The sequence below is a fragment of the Rhinichthys klamathensis genome, unplaced genomic scaffold (genome assembly GCF_029890125.1).
Source record: "Rhinichthys klamathensis goyatoka isolate OS25496 unplaced genomic scaffold, OSU_Roscu_1.1 h1tg000111l_1, whole genome shotgun sequence".
NCBI classification, from domain to species: Eukaryota; Metazoa; Chordata; class Actinopteri; order Cypriniformes; family Leuciscidae; genus Rhinichthys; species Rhinichthys klamathensis.
The window spans coordinates 13282533-13303298 of record NW_026606649.1 but is presented as its reverse complement, the minus strand read 5'-3'; the positions used below and the strand labels follow the sequence as shown (position 1 = coordinate 13303298).

At 34.0% G+C, this 20766-nt stretch overlaps 3 protein-coding genes across 4 annotated transcripts in view; 1 reads left to right on the top strand and 2 right to left on the bottom strand.

The window, feature by feature from the left end:
• Nucleotides 1-20766, bottom strand: part of s100v2 (S100 calcium binding protein V2) — a 240591-nt gene that overhangs the window by 134544 nt on the left and 85281 nt on the right. The window lies entirely within an intron of this gene.
• Nucleotides 1196-6897, bottom strand: si:dkeyp-92c9.4 (mucin-1). The gene is made up of 8 exons (XM_056254554.1): nt 6776-6897; nt 5715-5896; nt 5502-5575; nt 4709-4851; nt 4362-4543; nt 3334-3489; nt 2699-2786; nt 1196-1623 (listed from the first exon to the last, which is right to left on the bottom strand). Exons 1-7 carry the CDS (start codon nt 6837-6839, stop codon nt 2724-2726), a joined length of 864 nt encoding a protein of 287 aa, XP_056110529.1. The 5' UTR covers nt 6840-6897; the 3' UTR covers nt 1196-1623; nt 2699-2723.
• On the top strand, nt 9350-13650 carry polr3gla (RNA polymerase III subunit GL a). 2 transcript variants are annotated; one of them, XM_056254557.1, is made up of 8 exons: nt 9350-9490; nt 9632-9759; nt 10542-10671; nt 11479-11547; nt 12281-12337; nt 12470-12546; nt 12896-13018; nt 13120-13650. In XM_056254557.1, exons 2-8 carry the CDS (start codon nt 9640-9642, stop codon nt 13204-13206), a joined length of 663 nt encoding a protein of 220 aa, XP_056110532.1. In that variant the 5' UTR covers nt 9350-9490; nt 9632-9639; the 3' UTR covers nt 13207-13650. The 2 variants fall into 2 exon arrangements, with proteins under 2 accessions (XP_056110532.1, XP_056110533.1); XM_056254558.1 differs by having other exon boundaries at nt 9362-9490; nt 12476-12546.

The following is a 20766-nucleotide window of genomic DNA, read 5'->3' as shown; positions in this document are numbered from 1 at the left end:
GTACTTTGTAAATTAAGCAAGATTATGAATTCTGTTACTTTTTAATTCTCTGGTACATAAACTTTTGTGCAAATAATCTTGCAGCTGCGGAAGCGTACATCTGATCAACGTTACACATTTACTTTTATTATTGGCATAGATTATAAATCTTAAACATTTTTTACATTTATTTGTTTTAGTTGTTCTATTTATGTTTTAAATCCTAAAGCTTTGATATTTCTAGGTTTAAATTGGATATTGAATATTTTTCCATTTGTTCTCAGACTGAACCCAATAACGTTCTATAAGTGTTGCACAGTAATCAACCAGAAGACTGTTTCATTGAAGTCCATTTAGAATTTCACAGTTGTGTAATCCTTGCAAAAGAACAGAAACAACAAATCATGTACTGTATGCTGTATTTATTTATATGTAATATATAGTTTCTGACATTTTGCATTAAATATTATAATTATTATTCCCACAGAAAGTGTAAATGTCCATACAAATAACATGAATGCAAATTACAATTGAAAAGAGGTTTATGGATTGATAACCTTGTAATCTGGAGATACATAAAAGCAAACCATTACTCTTCTTCTGTAGCCTAAGATATCAAAGAGACCGGGGCAAGTTGTCACATAGGGAAGTGATTGTTGTTTTACATGTGATTGCAATTCATGTTGGCAAAACAATGGTTTTAACTTGAGTCACCTTTTACATCATTGCTGCTTTATATATTATTTTGTTTTTTAATTCCTTTACTGTTTGAGTAAATTTCATCGGCATACCAGTTCATATTCAGAGAGGGTTTCAAACATTCAGATTTCAAGGACCCCCACATATGATCACCCTTGTGCCAAAATTCAAAAGGCATCTTTTAGATCCAATTTATACTTTGAAAAATTAATTTCATAAATCGGTCTAAAATTCTATTTGGGAAAATATTTAGTTTCTATTAAGTTGCATTATTACATCTTTTCCTACTCCTTAGTACGGTACTGTTATAATATTTATTTACTTATTTTAATCTTATTTTTAATATATTTTTTTACATCTTTTTATTATTATTATTTATTTATAAACTTTTTACGCTTACATTCACCCTGTGGGTCCCCAGATTAAAATCCCCTGTCCTATAGATATAAATGTATATATAAATGTTTACATTTTAAAAACACGTGTTATGGAATTTAAAAAAAACTCAGTATTTTATCTTTCAAAAATGTATTTGTCTCAAATAAACTAAAAATGAATAATAATAAACAACATAGTTTGACAACATGCACCACTGTAGGAAACAACATATATTAAATTTATTTTGGGGGGGGAAACAGTGGAAATGTTAATGGGGCTTTCTCGAGAATTAACCTAACCGGAAAAAAATATTTATTGAAGTAAAAAGTGTGACAACTAACCCTGGTATATTATACTGAGAAAGAGCTGCAAAAGTTCACAGACCTAAATCCCCATATCTGTGTGACAATAAATAAAGTTCCATTTAAGTTGAGTATAATACTTATATTAAACATGGTAATGATGACAAGTCCACATTTCTAGAATCTTTTTGAAGAAACCAGCATCTTCTACGAGAGAAACCGCTTTACCGTCCTGAACCTCCGTAGCGTCAGTTATTTCATGGCTCTGAAACAAAGACCACATTATTTACATTAGTATTTATTACACCAGTGTATATAGACTCCTGAAATATTTCTCGTAAACTTGTCAGTGTTCTACTAAATACCAATGTTACATCAGTTGATGTTTTGAACCAGATTCAACATACTGTTACCGTATTTTCAGTGTTTAATGTTAACAATATCACAAAGGTCAGTATGTATGTATTAGGTTGTGTATGTGAACTGTGTAAAATAAAGCAACGTAAATGACGTGAGAAGGGTGAGTTTTAATAGCTTAAGCCACTCCCTGGACTTTTGTTATTTTTAGTGTATTGTACAAGGTTAACGCACCAGCGTAAATAAGAAAGATCATTTCATTTATTTTTCACCACGACCCTACAGAGGACAAGCAGCTTCAAATAGTTGACACATTGTTAAAAATCATTATTATGACTATTTTTAATTAAAGCTAAATCATCTCAAATAATTTAAGTAACCTCAAATAATTACTCCCACTTCACTCATCAGTTTAAAGCAATCAGCATGGAGCTTTTCCCAGCTATAAATCATTGCCATTCAATATTTGACACTGCAGCAACATATTAATCGTATGTAAAAGAACTGCATACATAGTTTAATCCTAATTCAATGCTAGCTTTATGAAATATATTTACTAGCATTAAAGCCCATATTTGTGTTACCATATTGTGCAAGCATTATGGTCCCAATGGTAAACAGTTCATTGAATGGAGGGCTTGACCTCATGTTAACTAACCAAGTTTATGTATTTAATCTGCATTGTGTTGCTAGTGTCTCTTTGTTCATAATGAATAGATCTGCTCTCCCAGCAACTACGCATTTCCCTGTAAGCCTCCCTCCATCATTGGCAAACCTGTTAGTCACTCCAAACCTCTCCCTTGGATTCTGAGACCGGCTTGAGAAAATGTCAACTTTATTATTATTGTTTCAAATGAGAATTTGTGTTGTTTCATTTTTGTTGATAAATGCAGGATCTATATTGCCTATAACTTTTATTAACCTGTATATAATACATAAGTTATAGATGTCTATAATGTTGTCTGCAGAAGTTTGTTTTATACCTCTCTTATAGTGGTATTGTGGTTATCATCTCTGAGGGTTCATCGCATACATCCCGGCTTGGCTGCCATGCTGTACTTCCGGTTCTCCCTGTTGAAGAAACGATACAACGCTTAGAAGAGATCATAATAATAGAATCATACGCATATTACACGTTCAATAAGTTATGACAACATATGTTTTTTACATTGCTTTCATTGCTCTCATCAAAATAAGTTAAGCAATTTTCAACTTTTTTGATGTTATACAAGATTCAACTCATCTTTTTAAAGTCAGTTTAATGTCATTTAAGTTGAATTGACTTAACATTCAAGTTGTCTGTGTTCTGAATATTCAGCCGTTTCATTCATTGAATAAAATCGAAACAGTGAAGTTATTGAATATTGTACCAATCTATTTAAGCATAGAGGATGCACAAGTATGTTATAAGCACAAATGTTCTGATGATCTGAACGATTCCAAATTGCACAAATCGTAGATAAAAAGATGATTTATGTTTGAAAACATGCATGACTGAATCGCAATGTCTAATGCTGATGTTAACTAAATGTTTTTTTAGGATAGAGGTGTGACCAAATTTCTCAATAGATTTTTTTAACTTATATTTCTGCCATCAGAAATGACATTTGGTTCTTACCAAGACTGGGTAGATTGGGCTTCTCTCAGGTGTGTGTGGCATATATGTGGGATTGGCAAGATGTTCTTTGAAAGATGTCCTCTGATAAGGTGCATGTTCTACTATGTTGGTTGTTTCTTCCTTTTTGTCTTTTCTCCTACAGGACCAACAGCATATCTGGAGAGATGGAAATGAGATATCACACTATAGCAGAGCATCATTCTACATGAGCACATTTTTCCTGTTATTACCCTTGTGAAAAAGAAGGTGAAGTAAGAGTACAGAAGTAATATACTTAAGTCTAAAGTGAATGTAATGTTTTGCTAATTTGCAGTTAAATAAAAATGTATTCTAGTTTAAATTTAAATTCAATAGTTGAATCTAAGTGTGCTTTTTTGACGCACTTAAGTAGGGTTTAAGTACATCTTTATATGTAATTTTATAATGGCTTCTATTATCTTTGAAATATGGTTCAAGTGTACTGCCGGATGTACTGACAAGCATTTATGATCAATTAAAATACTTTGATGTAATTTCTATTGAAACTTGTATTTCATGTATGTAAATATACATCATTTATAAATTATAATATAATATAATAGACATCATATAATTACAAATTTGTTATGAAGTTGCAATTTAGTAGCCTACATTTAAAATATATTAATTTTAAGTAAATATTGAGTTACAGTTCAAATCAAGGACTTCACATGAGCTTTAGTCTGCTAGTCAAAACATCAAAATAAGTGTACTTTAATAAAAACCATTTTTAATTTGAATTAAGATGTGCTGTAGCCTACAGTACACCTTTTAATATGACATTAAAAACATTACATTACAAAGTGCATTTTTTAAAAACATACTTAAGTGTGTTAAGTGTGTTCTTTTTTTCAACATAATATATTATATCAGCAAGTACAGTTTCTTAACAATACTTTTAAATTTTGAAATACACTACAAGTGCACATTGAATACAATTAAGGGCACTTCATTGTCACGAAGGGTACTTTGTGAGTTTATAAAGCGAAGTGTAAATGTTACGTTTTTACCAGTAGTAAGATGATGAGGAGAAGCAGTATGATGACGCATGCTAACACTAGCAATGCAATGGCCCAACCAGGAAGCCAATGAGAACCACTTCCTGCAAAGTGAGCAGCACTTCCTGCAAAGGGAGTTGCTGGAGCCATAGGAGTTGTGGATGTTGGAGAAAGCCAGGCAGGTGTGACCGTTTCTACATTAAAAAAATATATATATATATTTATAATTTAGGTAATAATATAGGTTAATTCTAAAATGCACATATGCCAGTTTAATCCATATTTACATTGATAGTGATAAATCAAAAGAGATCCAATTCATAAATTCTGAACTTTGCCTGACCCTGAAGAATACTCACCAGCAGTGTACTGTCTGTTGAGTGCAAGACCATTTGGTTGAGTATTACTATCTATGGCTCGCAGGAACAAATATTTGATCACAACATGGTTGATAAAAATGGTCTGAAACTGAATGGTACAATTCGCGATCATAGGCCCGCTCCTGTAATCAAACAAGAAACAACATTTTGCCAAATTGATTGTAATATATAATGCAGTAACATCATCCTTGTGTCAAAAAAAGTACACTTTAGCATATTTTTAAAAAGAGCATTTCTATACCGAAATAATAATCTCTTTAAAACAATATATTTAACTATTGTATGTTAATTGCAACTAAATAAAATGTATTATTGTATAGGCTACATTTAATTATAATTTAATTGTATTTTACTTATTGTCTTTGAAATTTGGTACATTTAGTAGGCTACATTTAAAATATATTAACTTTAAATGTAATATCAAATAACAGTTCAAATGATAATCAAGCACTTTACATGTGTTTTAGTTTATGTTAGTCGACACATCAAAACGAGTGTACGTCTTTAATGCACGACAAAAGATTACTAAATGATTTAAACTGTAGCCTATACTTTATAATATATATTTTTTTTGATTTGACATTACAAAGTGCACTTTTTTAAAAGTGTATTAAGAAACAGTTATGAAAGTGTACTCTTTTTATTTCATTAATATTCCGCAAATACAGTTTAAGTGCACTTTTTCTTTTTCACAAGAGCATGCACTTAAATTCTCAGTTCATTTAGGACCAACTGACAAACCCCTTTAGAAAAAGAATCAAATGAGGTTTACCTGAACTGTATATTTGTTACCCCTCTGTAAGTTTCTCTTGTGTCACAGTTAGAGCAATTAAAGGCCAAGTCCAACTGTGAAAGTCAGACAAAATCATGTTTACAGGTCTCTTATAGGGTCAACAGCAATTTACATGTAGCTACTTAAAATGTTGTTGCTGTTATGTGTAAAATGGGGAAATCTATTCAATGACAAATCGCAGGAAACACTTACAACTCCAGAAACCTCTGTATACATCCGCTTGTACTGCTGCGAGGTTGTGTTGAGGAGGGAGTCGTTGAAGACACGGTTGGTGATCTCCATGCACAGGGAAAATGAGTAAAGGGGTGTAGAGTAGGTCATTGGGGGTGTCTGGAGCCCCTCAATAATCTTTAAAATGCTCAAGGGCTGAGCACCTACAAATACAATATGATTACTCATTGCCATGTTAGCAACCATCTCACCATCTAATGTATTTATTGTTACTGTTATTAGATGGTGACTATATTTATATATTAGATTATTACTATTTAGGGGAAAAGACTCAGTCACAAAATTATGTAGCATTTATTTATTTAATAAATTTTTAGGTCTACTCATGAAATTGGTCGTTTTATGTTTTGTGGTTGTGTATTTTCCCCCAAAATAGTCATAATCCAGCGCATGTCAATGTCAGGACATTTAAATTCCAAAATGTTATTCTGATGGGTAATGTTTATTCACAAATCTCCATGAAAATAAGAGTTTTAAGTATTCAAGACTATGACACTAGTTGCAAATTGGGCATATTATGTTTTATTTTAAATGTATCAAAAATGTATTGAGATCAGACATTTTTTAAATAGCATAATATTTTTTAAATATTTTTTATTACAAAAATTCCTGCGATTGTACGGTTTGAACAAACCTGGTTTACAAACATTGTGATATTTTCCAAATACTGGCTTTTTTTTTATTACTGACTGTCACAAACTTTTCTCATAATATAAGCAATAAAGCATATTGTTTCACGCGTATAATAACGTATAATACACACGCACCCCACACACCACTACTAAACCTACCCTAACCAACATGCGTATCCTATGCACGTAAAAACTCATTTTCGCGTATAAATTACACGATAAACACACTGCGTGCTATAGAGACGCATTTAGTGTGATCGGGTTGAGCTGAAAGTGGAAGTCAGTCAATGAAATAAAAATGAGAAAGTGAGTTACCATAACAGTCTGTTCACACAAACTCTAAAGTGATATCCTGAAGATATTTCATTAAATGTAAAGTTTTTAACGTACCTGTAGCAGAAAACAGCAGGAAGAACAATGCTGCCCCGGTGTAATGCAACTCAATGTGCCTCATCCTGAAGAAACTGGATTCAAATTCACTGGATGTTGAAGTATTCCTGTGTCTTGTGTAGAGTTGTTCTGATGGTAAATGAAGTGTAATCTTTTATTTGCAAAGCTTTTATCAAGAGAGGCTGACAGCTGTCAATCAATCATGGATGGAGGCGTGGCTTTATAGGACCTAAAGTTAGTAACTGATGATGAATCATATCAATTCTTTTTCATTGTTCTTCACTGAGATCCATGGACCTTCGTCAAAGCCATTTTGTTTGACCTGCACGCATGCAATACTGTGAAAAATGCTTGCGTCAAAACGGTATAACTTGGCTGTGTTTAACCAGAGGTTAATGCGTATGACAATGGCTGACAATGGTCAGCTGCACCCTAAGGAGAGGGATACATGTGCACTGCACAGGATGTGTTGTCATGGAAACATATTGTTAAACATTAAACATATATTCAGTATGTCAAAATGAATAAAATGAGAAAAATCTGCTTTTTTTATCATTTCATTCATTTTGACATAGTTTGAGAAAAAAACTAAATTTCAAAACATCCTTCATTCTTCTTTGACCTTTCTTCAAAAAAGTAGTTTCAATTTTGATATTTTTAGGTCAAACCGTTCTTGTCTGTCAGTCATATAATGCAGGTCTATGGTCTCTTCCTCAAAGAGCATGCACAGAGAAGTCCAAATTAAACATGATTTAATGACTCGTAACACATTGATGGCCTAAGACACGAAACGAGCAGTTTGTGTGAGAAAACGAACAGTATTTATATCGTTTTTACCTCTTGTAATGCACAGACCGAAGCGCCCGCGCCCTCAGATCACTTGGATGTGGCTGTGGTTACAAGAGGTAAAAACGATATAAATACTGTTCGTTTTCTCACACAAACCGCTCGTTTCATGTCTTAGGCCATCAATGTGTACTTACATTTACGAGTCATTAAATCATGTTTAATTTGGACTTCTCTGTACATGCTCTTTGAGGAAGTGACCATAGACCTGCATTATATGACTGACAGACAAGAACGGTTTGACCTAAAAATATCAAAATTGAAACTACTGCGGAAACAAAGACACCTACATCTTGGATGCCCTTTAGGTAAGCTAAAACATATCAAAAATTAATTTCAAAGTGAACTATCCCTTTAATTGTCTGCTTTTATTCTGTGGCTCATTGGTGAAAGAGTGTAAAGTTCAAGACTGTACTTACATTCCATAACTCAAGTTTCCACTCTAATATCTGACTTTGGCAATAGGCAAAATAATTTGCTCACATCAAAGGTATAACAAATGGACATTTCCTGTTGCTGGTCATGCCAGATCCCTTTGTCAGTTTCAATAATGTGAAATAATTTAAGTAGATGCAACCATTGTGCCACCTGCTGGAATACCCATAATATTGAACTGTATATCCTGTGACATAATAGGCCTAGTTCTTCTCCTCCAGGGGGCGCTCGACACTCAGAAAGGCTCCTCAAATCTCACGACGTTTTTGTCTTAGTTTTTCACAACTGCAAAGACACATTTCTTGAAACCTTCACCCATTTTATCACAACATTTAAGCACAAATCCAAATCTTTAAACTAAATTCACCCCTTACTCTTCTGACAAAATCAAACAATATCCTCATCCTCCTTTCGCCTGTAGGCCTATTCAAAATGAAACTGCTTTCAGCTCATTCACACAGCCAATGGGTAAACTCTACGGATCATGCATTAGACACACTACATACAAAGAAAAAGGAGAACAGAGCATCCAGAATTACAGTTTTAGAGAATTAGAGTTTAGCAAAAAAGAGTGCATGAGATTTGCAAATTGTGTAACTGTCTAAAGTGAACTTGTTTAAGGTTTTGCAGAAAGAATTATCCCATTAAGAATTTGCTCAGTGAATGGGGTTTGTTTTAGCAATTGTGAAAACTTAGTGCACTAGACATTTATTCACAATATACACACTACCATATACACCATATAATCGTTTAAATCTATTGACACTTGAATCTTTCAGGATTAGTGTAGCTTAAAAAAAACTGCGACCACAAACTATATAAATTGGTTAAATAAAATATCTTATCTTTTGTTATCTCAAACGTCTGTTGTGTGTGGAATATTTTAAACACCACGGAATTTAAACAATTCTGACATTTTTCTCGCAAATCTGAGGAGGGGGAGGTGTGCATCAGAATGGCAAGAGAGACATATTTTTTTTTTAATTGTGACATAAAAATACTTTATTTATTTATTTATATAACTCCACCCTCCAACAACTCGCAACATGTAACGTTACTCTCCACGTGATTTATCACGACACTAATTTCAGTGATATCTGTCAGGTAGCGATATTTTATAGGTGTATTCAAAAAATAAAGTTTACAACACCATTAAAATCAAATATGTTGTAATATCCTCAGTTGTAACAGTTGTAGTAGCAATGTAATGCCTGCTGTTAGTGCTAGGAACTTTTTGCCCGAGGAGTCTTTCTGGTTGGACTGTACACTGAGACGGACCACACGTGTACATGTGCCGGATGTAAACACAACTACCCACGTGCACAGTAGGCTCCTAATGACTGTGCCTTCATGACACATGGCTTTACATTCAGCAGGAAGCTGGTGATCAGTGCAGATCTTTACTGGGGGATTGAACCTGAAACACATTTTGAGGTAAGCTGTTCAGTGACTAATCTAAATATTACTGCTTAAAATAAAGTTATCTTTGTGTTTGTATCTTGCAGGTTTCATCATGGAATGTTTTTTATTGCTGTTGGCTAGTTGTATGCTCATGCACATGTGTTGACTGTACAGGTACAGTCATGGCAGGTAGAGGTAGAGGTCGTGGAAGAAGCCAGTTTACCTTCAGTGTGGACGCACTGGGTTTTGGGAGGGGTGATTCTTTACCAACATCTACACATACACCTTCTCCTCTTTTTCCCGTAAGTGTTTTAATGGTAATATGAGTGTCTTTACATTGTAATATAGTCTGTTAAAAATATCTTTACAAAATTTAAGAAGAAAAAAACTGGCAGCTGTGGTTTAAACATGTTAGATGTGATTTAAACATGTACATTTTACAATTTAAAACAGATAAATCCAACAGCCCTTTTCTGCTGAATTAGTGAAGCTTCTAAAATCTGTTATGTACCTTTAAAATATACTGACATCCACCATAATAACACTGGTGGTAAAGAGAAAACACATGATGTAGTTCTCATCTTTTCCACAAGCTAAGGTAAATACTAATATGAAGACACAGTGTCCTGCACACAAATACAAAACACCATCACAGTTACACACAAGACACTAAAATAATGCAATAAACACTAATTTAAAAACATAAGATGTAACATAAAACCCTATTGTACATAACTGATTACAAACTAAGAAGAAACATAATTATTAAAATAAAAAACTACCAATTGTAAAATGTCACACAGGGAATTCTGGGAATGTGAAATCTTTATAGACTTTGTTCTGTTTTTACTTCCATAAATGGTATTTTACTGTAAAATTACATGAAATGTAAGGTTAGATCTATTACAGTTTTTCGTAGAGTAAGGGAACTTACTTTCAACCAAGAAACAGTTTTTTACAGTCTTACTACAATTGTTGTTATTACACATACAAATGCTATAAATGTCTTATTACGGATTTGTGAGAATTGATTGTTCTGATTGTTTTTGTTTGAGTTTAATCTTTTCTTTTTTCTTTCTTTCAGCCTATGCAATTTAGACCAGTGCCTCTGCTTACAGGAGAAGAAGTGGACTATATGCTCGCTCTGAAGCAGGAGCTGAGAGCCTCCAGCAAGAATCTGCCATTCCACATAAGAGCAGCCAGAACAAAGACAGGTACGATGGGTTGAGGCAACATGTGGGCAATACTGAGCACACAGAGTGGACAATTCTAAGCACAAAGGAGGAAGATCCAACATGATTAGGCCCTGTTTACACCTGGTATTAAGATGCGTTTTGGTCGATCGGATCACAAATGGACGACGCTAAATACAGGTGTAAACGGGGGCTTAAACGTTTTGAGCTTATCCACTTTCTACCACTTCCAGAGGTAGTTAAAACGCGTTTGAACAGCCACAAAATACTGCCTATTCTCCGACTACTGGCCTAATGCGTAAACATTATGGGAAGCATGCTAGCCAGACGGGTTTGGTTTGAAGACGAAAACCTACAAAGCATAATGCATTCCTGATTTCTAACACAAACTCACAGCGTTCGGCATGGTCTTGCGCATATCAGAGCAGAAATGAAAGCTGCTGCTCTGTATATTTTTCCGTCGTCTCTGAGCGCATATATATGTAAATTATGCAAGCTTATTTCATTTATTAGATCGAAAGATCTTAAAAAGCCCAGACATTTACCCGCCCATAGAGCCTCCCGTAGAAGAAATCAGGAAGTGGTTGAAAGTGGACAAAAGAGACGGATTAAAATACCAGGTGTAAACGGGTATGTGTCTCCCTTGTCTACTTGTGATCCGATCGACCAAAACCAGGTGTAAACAGGGCCATAGAGAATAAGGTCATGCAATCTGGATTTGCATTTGAACTGTGGGCAGTCACTGAAATATTCAAAGCCAACGACCCATCAGGCATGGATGGTCAAAGACCAGGTTTGAACGGCTCTCTTTATTGTCTTCTTTTTTAGATGTGGCACGGTACTCTGATAAATACCAAAATGGTGAGCCGAAGAACAACACAATTGAATGGAGTCCAGGTGAGACATAACAGATAATAAAGCAGAGGAAATTCAACAGTCAAACATGGAAACCTGAAATCCTCCACTGCATTCAAGTCTCAGGATGCTTTTTGTCTTTTTGTGATTTAAATGTATTAAAGCTGTGAATTCCAAGGACTGGTATCTGATATCTAAAAGGACACCACAGACCACTGATGAAAAGTGACAGTAAAGACATTTAAAATGTTATAAAAGATTTCCATTACAAATAAATGCTGTTCTTTTAAACTCTCTATACATAAAAGAATCATGAAAAACATGTATCTGCTGCTACCACAAACATATTAAGCAGCACCATTTTTTTTAACATTGATAATAATAATAATAATAATAAGTGTTTCTTGAGCAGCAAATCAGCATATTAAAATGATTTCTGAAGGATCATGACACTGAAGACTGGAGTAATGATGCTGAAAATACAGCTTTACCATCACAGGAATAAATTACATTTTAAAATGTATTCAGACAGAAAACATATTTTAAATTGTAATATTAGTTCATAGTATTACTGGTTTTACTGTATTTTTGCTCTTGGTGAGTATAAGAGATTTCTTTAAAAAAAATATTACCGACCACAGACTCCATGTACCACTGTAGAGGAATTTTAATGAGAAATATTCATTATTTATTGTGCCACAACTGACTTATTAATTTTTATAGTCAAGAAAATGTAAAAGTCAGGTCTCTCTAAAAATATTTGATTTCATTCCAGACTGGAGCCGACTGCCAAAAGAGCTTTGTATTAAAGTACGGAAACCCCGAAAAACACGTGAGAAACTCTATTATTATTATTATTATTATTACCATGTGCGTAGGTTCACAGTCTAATGTACTAAATGCTACCCAATACATGTTAAAATAGGAGTTAACCATTTGTCTTTTTAATACCTTTGTTCCGTAGTCATAGGTGCTAAGCCACAACTCCAGCGAAAACCAAAAGTAGCTGCTGGCAAAGAAGAGGTTCTCCAAAAACTAGAGGTACGAGTTTACTGACACCATAATATTTTGTTATGTTGCATTAACTGTTTAAAACATGCTTGGACATTCAAATAAATCGAGAAAAAAAGAAGAAGAAAAAAACAGATTGAAAGACTTTAAATAGAAACACAAACTATACCAAAACTTAAATTGACAATTGTAACAAACGAAGCAAATCAGCCATTTGCTTTGTCCTTATTTATATTTTTATATATATATATATATATATATATATATATATATATATATATATATATATATATATATATATATATTTTTTTTTAAATGCTGCTGTTTAATCTGTGTATGCAGCATGTTAGTAATGTTCATTTTATGGAATAACATTTAGACACTTGAGAAAAGAGAACAAGAGCAGCATTCTGAGGAAGAGGAGGAAGAGGAGAAGAAGAAACAGGATAATGAGGAGGAGCCAGATGCGGATGAAGATTATGTTGAAGAGGAGATTGAAGATGTAAGAATTTGTTTTTCATAATTTGACACAAAACATACTTTTTCAACAATATTTGTGCTGCTGTCATTTACACATATGACTTCTTTCTTCTTTTTTTTCAGGAGACAGACTACATCATGTCTTACTTTGACAACGGAGAGGAATTTGGAGCAGATAGTGATGACAATATGGACGAAGCTGTGTACTAATGTGGACATCACTGGGGGATACATATTTCTATGAGTGAGACTGAAAGAATGTATTTTAAGAAGTGTCTTAATTCAGGCATGTTCTTTGTTTCAACTTGACACATACTGAATCAGGTCAATACAGGGGACTGAATTTAATTTCATGACTAATGTAATTAAGATCAGAGAATCAATGCTGCTATTGAGATGCTGTTCAAACGGTATGATGGACTCAGATACTGCTGCTATTCTAACAGTGTGCTGGAATGTTACTGAAAGACAGTTTTAATTATGCTTTTAATTTAATTATTGTAATTGGAAAGCTCTGCTTAAAAAGGGAACACACAGAAGCCAGGATTCCTTTTTGTCATATAGGAGCGGACACTACAGACCATATATCATGCATCTCATGTTTACACCTGATAATGCCTTGAATTGCAAATTATAACTGTATCAGAAACTTCATCTGTTTTTTTTTTTTTTTTTTTTTTTTTTTTTTGTCTGAGTGGTTTTGAGTGTGTGACAAAAAACACTGGGACTACTTTTTTGTGATTTTTTTTTTTAATTATTGTTTTATTCTGGAGTTTGACATTCCCCGTCTTTATTCACTCCCATTACCGGTATATGGAAATAAGTGGCTAAGAGTGGACATTCTTACAAAATATATTATTTTGTGTTCCACAGAAGAAAGAAAATCATGTGGGTTTGTAATGACTTGAATGTGAGTAAATGATGACATTTTCATGTGAGCTATTTCTTTAAGAAGAGAGCAACGTCATTCAAACATTTTTAGGCATCATTAGTCAGCCGGCAGATGGCGATATTTCCCGTCAGTGTGGTGTATACACTAAAAATTATGAGTTCTTATAAGTCACCTGATTAGAGCTTTAACTTTAGCTTTAACCATGTTGTTTTGCAGTGCAGGAAATATTTCACAAAAGCAATATCAGTTCTTTAAAAAAAAAGAAAATACATTTCAAGAGAGAGACAGTATCAGTTTTGTATGTTGTGTTTTTCTTTTGTGTTAAATATTTTTCTGTAAGCCCTGTCTTTTCATTCTCCCGTTTTGAAATTCATGCTTTGGCGTGTGTTGCGCACATCGAGTTTGATATTCATCTTGTTGTACTACTACATCATGTCAAGTTTATGTGTCTTGCGCAGCAACATTTTGCAGTGCAAACAGTTAATTACTAACAAACCTTACTGAAAAATATCAGCTCCCCTAACATTAAACCTAATTTTCAAAGTGTCAAATCAGATGTGCTCCTTTTCAGTGGTTTGAAATAAGAACCCACGTGCTGCAACTACATCATTACATATGTGTAGTTACGTATAACTACTTAGCTACTATTTAGTATTTAGCTACCCCTTTTAAAAGCCTGCTGAAGTAGGCTGTACTTCTTCTCATAAGGGGCTGAGTGAATGCACCCACCAACACAACTTGCAGGCAGACTTTTCCATCAGGGCCTGAGGAAAAACATGTTTTACAACATATATCACGTGCTGTGAAGGACAATGATGTGAAATGTAAGTCAACAAACAGAAGCAAACTCACCTGAAGGCACTGATGGCAGAAGGCATGTAGTAGGCTAGATGGAGGACAACAGATTTTTCAGGAGGTTTTACAATCATGTTAATAGTTTAGAGACCTTCACAAAGCCTATTAAATATGATAACGAAGGCTATAGGTTAAAGCTTTGCATCTGATTGCTTTTTCTCCATTTCAGAACTTCCACATAATAGCTATGTCATAAAATGTTGAATCATAAGGTTGTGCATTACCCATTTTATGCTTTATGAACATACAACTGACCTTTGTATTATCTTTCTTCTTTTAAATCATGAAAGTCCATGATCTAGTCTGCAAATGACTGCAGGACGAAGCAGCCTGTTGTTTGGGCTGCGTGGAGGGGTCGTGTGTCAGTGTAAAGGCCGGGAAAAAAGCAGCACCATATATTTCACAACCCTTCACCCTGTCAGCAAGTTTAATGTGGAGGATCCCGAAAATGTCTCGGTATGCCATGCATTGCACAAACATATTCCATAAGCACATGTACTGCGGGCTTTCACAAGCAAGAATTGTAGAGTTTCTCTATTAGTAAGACTCATAATAGTAATTTATGATTCTTTGTGGGCCATTTGGTTACATAATAGGTAATGCTGCATGTTGACAACATGTATAAACGTGTACGTGCATACGTGTGACTTCCTTCTGCACTTTCTGTACTCAGCGTGCCTTTGTGGTGAGACAACAAGAACACAGTGTACACCCACAGACCATATGCATGTGCTTCATTTGGAACAAGTAATTTTTGCTTTGTCCAGCTCGCTTACAAATGATACAACTGACCTGGTTTTGACTTTTGACTGAATTTTTTTTTTTTTTTTATGTCAGAAATGACAAGCAGAATGCAAATAATAGATAAACTATTATAACACACTCTCCAGATCAGAATCAAGCTGGATGGTAATGCTAAAGATGAAGCTATGGTTTTGTTATCTGGCACGCTTTACCCTCCCAGTTCAATTTACAGCCACAAAGTGTCAGCGTTACTCATTTCAACATGACAATTTGCCACCAAAACTTGGATCAAGTTCCCAGGGTGGTACTGTAACACTATTATGTAACTCTTTGTTGTTATTATGTGTGTATAATCGAAGGATTTGTGTTGGTGAGACACTGTCTGCTCTCCCATTGGTAGTTGACTCAGAACATTGTTGCTCATTTGCATAAAGTTAAACTTTGTTGCATCATCAACAACTTTTTACATTGGACATCAAGCATCGACACAACACTGTACCAAAATTGTTTATGTGCATAAATAAAAATGTCCTTAAAATCAAAAATGTAATTTATTACTATTACAATGTACTATACTATTAATATAGTATACTATTACTATTAATACTAAATTATTAACATCCATTGTGAATAAGTGCACATATTGAATGTGCTCACAGTGTACATCAAAACGAACCGTATTTAAACCATTTATTAAACCGTACTTGCAGATAATATAATATTAATGGGGGAAAAAAGTCACTAAGTGAATCTGGCTCCAGGGGGTTAATAAAGTCCTTCTGAATTGAAGTGATGCGTTTTTGTAAGAAAAATATCCATATTTATGACTTCATAAACTATAAGCACTGGCTTCCGGTAATGGCTGTACGCGAGTCGAGTTGGAAGAGTGACCTCTGACCCGACGCATGACGTATTGACGAACCCGGAAGCAGAAGATAGAGCAAAACAAAACATCAGTCATGACTCATGACTTAGAAGTCTAAAATGAGAATTTCTTAACTGAAATGTCGGAGCTTGAGTTTGTTGCCCAGCCCTATTTGTTTGAACCGCGAGGGGCATCTGCTCTCAACTAAGCTTACGCTACTCCAACATCCTACATCATGCGTCGGGTCAAAGGTCACTCTTCCGCTGGAACTAGACTCGTGTACGGCAATTACCGGAAGCCAGTGTTTATAGTTTATAAAGTTGTAAATATGGATATTTTTTCTTACAAAAATGCATGGCTTCACTTCAGAAGGTCTTTATTAACCCCCTGTAGCCGTATGGATTACTTTTATGATGGATGGATGCGCTTTTTGGGCTTCACAATCTCAGGCCCTCACTACTCCCACTATGAAACAAGAAACTTGGATATTTTTTAATATAACTCCAATTGTGTTTGGCTGAAACAAGAAAGTCATATACACCTAGGATGGGTTGAGGAGGAGTAAATTATGGGATAATTTTAATTTTTTGTGTGAACTGTCCCTTTAAGTCCTGCTTAAGAGGGTCAAAAAGCACAATAAAATGTAGCTAACTGCATTGAATATAGATTTAAAACCATAATACATTTTCATTTAATTAACATGCAATAAAGCGTCTGAAAACATTATGTTTAGTTATTTCCATATAGCTCTTTTTAAAGTATTCTTAAGTGTAGGCCTTTTTCACAAGAGAAGACAAGGCTGTATAAGAATACCAAATAGTTTCCAAATGTCTCCTAAATGTCATGTTCTCATCAGCTTGTAATGCACTGGACTAAAAAATAAATATTAAGAAGTTTAATGTGGTCTGTTTTCTTTTTCTTTTACCTTGCATAAATATGTTTGCTGTAAACCAGAGTATAGCCTACAGCAAGTCATATGTGCTTGCAGCTTCCTGTTTTCTCAATTCAACTCAACTTTATTTTTAGAGCACTTTCAAAAACCACAGTGGGTTCCAAAGTGCTGTATACATGAGAATAAAAAAATAAAATAAAAGCTCTCTTTGTCGGTTAATTCTACTTATAAGGGAAATAATGAGAAAATATTAGTTGCTTGCTTGTCTGTTTTGTCACTTTTAGTCATCACCTGACATTCTTGCCCCAAGGTCATGTTTGGTGAACTTCGCAGTATTACACGCACAAGTCAGTTTCAGGGCAAGAAGCCAAAATGAGGTCAAGAAGGGCTGATTCATACTGTCATGCTGTGCTGCATCAATCCAGTTAGGGAAATAAAAAAAAGAGGATTCTGCCGTGGCAAGAAGGAGAAAGGCCTTGGAAACGGGCCCTCTCACGTGTGGTACAGCTAACACAACTGTGTGAATGCCTGAACAGGCTTGTGCTGAGATGAGATGTCCTTTAATGTACTTTAATATAATACTTTAAGGCAAGTGACAAGATCAAAGTGACACCACTGTCTGTTCTCCGGGTCTGTTGCTTCATCTGGCTTGAGTTTTACCCTGAAAAGAGGCATACTCCACCCAAGTACACAAATGCAGATTTTATTCAGGTAGTTTATGATAGACATGTTGTAAACTAGTTTAACTTTGACTGCAGAAGAACACAGTTTATAGGCAATAATGAAAATGCACTGCATACTTGTTTGCATTATGAGTTTTTGTTCTGATAGGCTATACAACACAAGTATGAAATAAAAACGTAGTTTCTGGCTTTAAACAAACGTAAACATTCTTCTATATTAGAAGTCAACTGCATGTTATTTATTTATAATTCAATGAAAATGTATTATAGTTTATATTAAATTAAATGTATTAGACCTTAAAAGTGCTGTTTTGATACATACATCTTTATATGTAATTTCATAGTTCTGTTGTCTTTAAAAGATGGTAAACTAAAATATACCTAAATGTAATTAAACTTATTATTAAAACAATTATTTAAAGGTTTTTTAAACTTATCCCTCCCTGCAATTTCTTCCAATAAGTTGCAGGGAGGGAAGAACTTCTCCCTCATTCCCTCCCGATTGTGATGCCCACACCTTGTTTCCTGGTCATTTAAGTCTGTACATGACATAAACATATAAAAATACTCAAAACATACAATTTATTAACAAAACAAATTACTCCCACAACCAACAAATGAAGATAAAAATGGAAGGTGATCTGGCACATCAAGCAACAAATGTTGATCATTAATCAGTATTGCCATCCACTCTCATTACAGTCATACTCATTACAGGTCGGAGTCTTTGTTAAGACCCAAAGGAAACATGGATTTCAACCGATGTGGTTTTTAATGGAGCGTCAATGTGATTATTGACTCGATGTAAAATATTTTTACTTGAATGTAGCTACATCAATAAACTGGTTGGTTCTAATTATCAAAGAGCAGAATTGTAATTTAAAGTAAAACTTTTAATTTGACTATTACAAAGTGCACATTTATAAAGTTCAATCAAGTGGTATTTTTTTTCATTCATATTATATGATCTGCAAGTATAGTTTTTTTAAATATACTTTTAAGATTTGAAGTACAATATACATGCAAATTCAAAACTATTAAGAGCAATTATATTTTTCACAAGGATGTTCAAATTTAAGGGACCTCTCAGTTATGAAATCCTCACTTCTGCTCCGCCTCTGATCACATGTTAGTCATGTGCTGCATCATTTCATTACCCCAGTAATTGCTTGAATTTGCTTTCCATTTAGCAGAAACAAGTAAACCCAAGGACTCCACCAAACAACAAAAGATTTATGTTTATATACAGCAATCGCTTATTTGCTGATTCTCAGAAACCACCTCTAACTCCTTAATCCCATGGGAGAACCGACTAAGCGCCACCCTTTTCCTGCTTCCTCGCATTCAGGGCCATCTCGGCTCCTGAATCAACCTCTCTTGTGCTCTCATGGAACATGGAGAACTGCAGTATGCTTCCTCTGTTTGCTTAGTTAACAGTTCTTACTTCCTCATCACTCGTGACCTGTTATTCAATGACACAATGTTCTTGTTCCTGCAATAAACAGTCCAGTTAATGAAACTGAAGTAAAGCAATAAACAGTCACAGTGTGAGCAACACTTTGCATGCATTGCTTTTTTCATACTTGTTTGCAACATCTACAAGTAAATTTGTACTAAACTGAAGTCGTGACATAGTAACAGTACTTCATCGTACCTCACATTTTGTTTAATGTTTATAGCACAAATGGTACATGACAACTTATGCGATAAAGTTCAATACTTAGGATTTGGCAGTTTGTTCAAACTATCCTTTTTAGTGGTGCTTACTATTTTTACAAGGAGAAAATACTTTATACTTTAAAAGAATATACTTCAAGTGCACACTTAAAATAAGTTATTGATACTGTCAAGCATTTATGGTGAACTAAGGTAATTTCTATTAAAATGTAATGTATTTTAATATATTTGTAATTACAAATTTGTAATTCTTTTCATTTAACATATGAAAATTATATTATATTATTATATTATTATTGTATTGTGTATATGTAAATATTAACTTTAAATACAATATCAAATAACACGAGTTAAAATTGAATTCAAATACTTTATGTGCTTTAGTAAGTTGGTCAACACATCAAAAAAAAGTGTATTACTTTAAAGCTCAACAAAAGATTATTAAAACAATGTGTTTACTGTACAATGTAAAACCTTTCATTTGACTAAAGTGCACTTGTACTAAACTCTCTTCGGAGCTGAACTGAGTTCTTTTTGGCGCTTCTTTGGGCTTAAATGATCACATATAGACATGTATGTGTTTGCACAATTGTGTTTTTGAGAAAGACTCTTGGTTGTTCCGGGGAACCGTATTTAAAACAGTCTTTCAAATGACTACTTGCTTACAGTCTAAGTAGGGGATAATGTACAATAAACAGCCCATCATTATTGGAAAACAAATGCCAACATGTGTTCCCAGACATGAAGCATAAATGGACATAAATAAATGAACATAAAATGTTGCAATGAGTTGACAAAAATGGAAGTAAAATAATCCCCAATGTTTTTGAAACAAAAAGCCTGTTGAATTGTACTACTTGAAAAAAATATGCATTGCATTAACCCGGCTTGTATTTTAATCCATTGTATTTTTAGGGCTTGCATTTTTATAGGCTGAAATTTAGCATGGTTAAATATTTAAGCTGTGAATATTTCAAATCAAAACATTTCAAACACATTTTCATTAGTAAAATTTCAATAATCCATATTCACCTTTCATATTTCACTTCCAAAATATTCAAACTGATTAAAAATACAACCTATAATATTCAACAGGTGGTTTTCGGTCCATTTTATTTCGCTTTGCAAATTCGCTTCCACAAATTCAGTGGTTCAAATTCGA

Excerpts from the sequence above, each read along its gene's own strand:
- si:dkeyp-92c9.4 (XM_056254554.1), bottom strand. The coding sequence starts at position 6,839 with ATGAGGCACATTGAGTTGCATTACACCGGGGCAGCATTGTTCTTCCTG. Across the intron at positions 4,544-4,708 it reads CAACAGACAGTACACTGCTG|AAACGGTCACACCTGCCTGG; the intron begins GTGAGTATTCTT and ends TTTTTAATGTAG. Across the intron at positions 2,787-3,333 it reads GCCCAATCTACCCAGTCTTG|GGAGAACCGGAAGTACAGCA; the intron begins GTAAGAACCAAA and ends TTTCTTCAACAG.
- polr3gla (XM_056254557.1), top strand. The coding sequence starts at position 9,640 with ATGGCAGGTAGAGGTAGAGGTCGTGGAAGAAGCCAGTTTACCTTCAGT. Across the intron at positions 9,760-10,541 it reads CACCTTCTCCTCTTTTTCCC|CCTATGCAATTTAGACCAGT; the intron begins GTAAGTGTTTTA and ends TCTTTCTTTCAG. Across the intron at positions 12,338-12,469 it reads ACGGAAACCCCGAAAAACAC|TCATAGGTGCTAAGCCACAA; the intron begins GTGAGAAACTCT and ends TTTGTTCCGTAG.